The sequence below is a fragment of the Myotis davidii genome, unplaced genomic scaffold (assembly GCF_000327345.1).
Source record: "Myotis davidii unplaced genomic scaffold, ASM32734v1 scaffold1168, whole genome shotgun sequence".
NCBI lineage: Eukaryota > Metazoa > Chordata > Mammalia > Chiroptera > Vespertilionidae > Myotis > Myotis davidii.
Genome location: NW_006299037.1, coordinates 134,286 through 137,628, shown reverse-complemented (window position 1 = coordinate 137,628; position 3,343 = coordinate 134,286). Strand labels below are relative to the sequence as shown.

The 3,343-nt window shown below is 43.4% G+C and overlaps 2 protein-coding genes across 3 annotated transcripts in view; both read left to right on the top strand.

The window, feature by feature from the left end:
* Positions 1-3,343, top strand: part of LOC102757571 (zinc finger protein 208-like) — a 63,830-nt gene that overhangs the window by 47,092 nt on the left and 13,395 nt on the right.
* Positions 1-3,343, top strand: part of LOC102758319 (zinc finger protein 519-like) — a 17,375-nt gene that overhangs the window by 3,498 nt on the left and 10,534 nt on the right. Inside the window, exon 1 of one of the 2 annotated variants that reach the window (XM_006774606.2) lies at positions 1,373-1,483. The exons of the other annotated variant lie outside the window; for it this stretch is intronic. Coding sequence (XP_006774669.1) covers positions 1,469-1,483 — 15 coding nt within the window. The 5' untranslated portion in view covers positions 1,373-1,468. Of the gene's footprint in view, positions 1-1,372; positions 1,484-3,343 lie in introns of those variants that run through there. 2 annotated transcript variants of the gene reach the window in all.

Sequence of the window (3,343 nt, the reverse complement as noted above, 5' to 3'; positions counted from 1 at the left end):
GGGGAGCGGGACAGACGGGAACAGGCAGCAGAGGGGCCACGGGCGTGGGGAGGGGAAGACGCAGACGTGTGTGGAGATGGAGCCTCAGAGACCAGGATAAAGAGCACCTGAAGGGAAGTAGGTTTCAGGAGTCATGGTCCAGGTGTAGGACAGACAGAGAGAAAAGGGGAGAAAGAGCAGGGAGAGGGGGGCACAGGAAAGGACCACAGTGGAGGGAAAGGGAGCAGGAGACAGAGACAGAGCCACAGACAGAAATACATGTAGTGGGAGGAGGGAACCCTGATCTGGGTGAGAGGTGGGCTGATGGGGTGTGGATGGTTAAGTTGTGATATATTGGTTTGTGGGTTTTATGTGTGTGTGTTTATATAGGTATTTAAAGATACTACTATTGATCTGGAGGCAAGGAGAGTGAGAGAGTTAGAAACATCAATGAGGAGAGACAATCATTGATCAGCTGCCTTCTACACGCCCCTCACTGGAGATCAAACCTGCTAGCTGGTCATATAACCTGACTAGGACTGTAACTGGGATCTCCTGGTTCACAGGGCCAATACCAACCAGTGAGTCATGCCACCTTGGTGTGCCTTTATATATTTAATTTAACAGCTTAATTGTCTTAGTTATACAGATTGAATGAGACTTATAAATCTCTAGTGTATAAGGCTTGGGAATTTTATAATAATTTGCTTCCAATTTCAAACCTTATTCACTCAGAGGGGAGAGACTTGTCTGTTGCTCCTGGGTCCCTTGTCATTTCTTAGGATGGCAACGAGGAAGTGACCTGTGTCTGTCACCTTTGATGCTTTTTCAAGAAATATTAGAAGCCTTAGCTTTTTTTGCTGTGGTTGTGTGTGTGTGTGTTTCTTCCATGGATTTACTTTTTCTATGACTGAGACTTAATATATTATTTAAAAACATCCCGAGATAAATCCTCTGTGTCTTCTCATATCCCCTGAGGATCTTTAAGAAATGCCCTCAGGTGGGCTTTCCCCCATGGAGGTGGACAGCTGCTCTGGGTGGGGCATCATTGGTTCCTGAGGGCCTCCAGGTGATGGAAGGTGAGGACAGAGATTAGCAGGAGGGGTGCAGAATGCCTCTGTGAGAGTGGGGAGCAGGCTTTGTTCAGGGAAAGTAAGGGGGTGCTCTGTTTGGTTTGGGGCATCAGGACAGCAGCTCATCTTCACGTTTTTGTAGCAGTTTGTCGATGTCTTTAGGAGGAGAGACACATGAAGACTAAATAAAACCCCTCAAAGTGTGGTCTCTATGTAGGAGCTCATTATTCCTCACTCTCTCCTGTGACCAAGGACAGGAGAGTTGGCCTTTTCCTCATTTCCAGGTCCTTCTGACTGTGAGTGTGAGGGGAGCTGATTGAGACGCTGAGCTGACGTCTTTGAAGGCGCATTCTGTGACTCCTCAACGTAGTGTCACCTGAGAAAACATCCCACACCCTGATCAGGACCAGGACCAAATGGCTGCTTCTCAGGTAACAGATGTGTCCTGGGTCAGAGGCTATGTTTGCTTTTCCTCTAACATCTGGTGATTTATTTCTCTATTTCTAATGTATTGCCGCTGCCAGTATTTTTTCTTTCCTTATTTCATTACTTTATTCATCATAGTCAATGTTAGCAGTTTCTAAATTTTTCTCTCTCTTTGTGTGTGTTTTTTTCTTTTTTCTTTTTTTCTGTCTCTCTTTTTTAAAATATATTTTTATTGATTTCAGAATGGAAAGGAGAGGGAGAGAGAGATTGAAACATCATCAGTTAGGTTAGAGAATTATAGATCAGCTACCTCCTCCACTCCAGCCTGCACTGAGTATGGAGTCTGAAACCTGGAGTGAGCCCTGACCAGGAATCCAAACCTGCTCTCCTGTTTCATAGGTCAGGCCTCTACCTCTCAGCGACACTAGCCGGGCTATAATTCTCTCCTTTGTGCCGGAGCTTTGTCTGCATTCATTTTGTCACCCTCCACAGGTCAGGAAGCATTCCTACCTCTAGTGACTTTCAACTACTCAAACTATCCCTTTTGTGACAGATCAAACTTGGAAGGCAGCCATGTCTAACATCCCTACTGGGATGGAGTCAGAGGCTCTGGTATAAATGAAGAAGGTTTTAGGTCCACGTAGCTGCAGCATCAGCTCTAGATCAGGGGTAAGAAGATGCACATCTGACTGCTCAGAATAGCTCAGAAAGTAAATTCCCTGTGCCTCAGTCTACCTGATGCTCACATGGCAGAGGTGCTCCTCTCACTGTAGAGTGAATAGTCTCCCTTTCTCAGGAACAAGGGTTTAGTTGGGATTTAATGAAAGTTATACAAAGACCATCACTTCACATCTGGAAATATCCCTCTTCTTAGTTTGTGTTTCCTTTGAAAAGGGAAGGTTTTACTTTTCTTTTCTACAGATCATTGGCTTTTGCATGGGAGCTTTAACTAATCAGGCTTTGATTCTTTACATTTTTCTTATATTCTCTACTCCCATCATGCACATCCCCTACAGTCTCATATTTTGTATTTTCTAGCAAGTTTCCAAGAATGACATTATTATTATTTTTCTAATTGCGTAAAGTATTACATATGTCTCCTTTTTTTTTTACCCCCCCCCTCGACCTTCCTCCGGCCTCCCCTACCCCGAGTGTCTTGTGTCCATTGGTTAAGAATGACATTATTAATGTATGTTCAGTTTCATTAAATTTCTACAACATAGCTCTCAACTAATGATACGTAAAAATTTTGAAACAAATGTACTAGTAAGAAAAATTAGTTCCCCCAGACTGTTGTGGATCAGTGGTGGAGGGTTTGATTCCTGGTCCAGGGCAAGTAGCTCCTGGGTACCTGTAATAGGCAGCCAATTAATGTTTCTGTCTCTCTTTCACATTGATCTCTGTATCTCCCTCTCTACCTCTGTCCTTTTCATGCCTCTACGTCCCTGCCTTCCACTACCAAAAAGTGAGTGGAAAATATCTCCCCACCTGAGAATATACAACCACACAAAGGAAGCAATAGGTCTACCTTGTTTTGTATCCTTATATTTCTCTCCGTATTGTGTTTATAAAACACAAAGGGGATCATACACAAATAGATTCATGAAATATATGCAATCACTAAAACATCTTGATTTCATAGTTATAAAATGTGTGTTTCTGTGCCTAAACTGTTAAAATTATTTTAGCTATATTTTTAAAATATTTTATTGATTTTTTACAGAGAGGAAGGGAGAGGGATAGAGAGTTAGAAACATCAATGAGAGAGAAACACCAATCAGCTGCCTCCTGCACACCCCCTACTGGGGATGTGCCTGCAACCAAGGTACATGCCCTTGACTGGAATCGAACCTGGGACCCTTCAG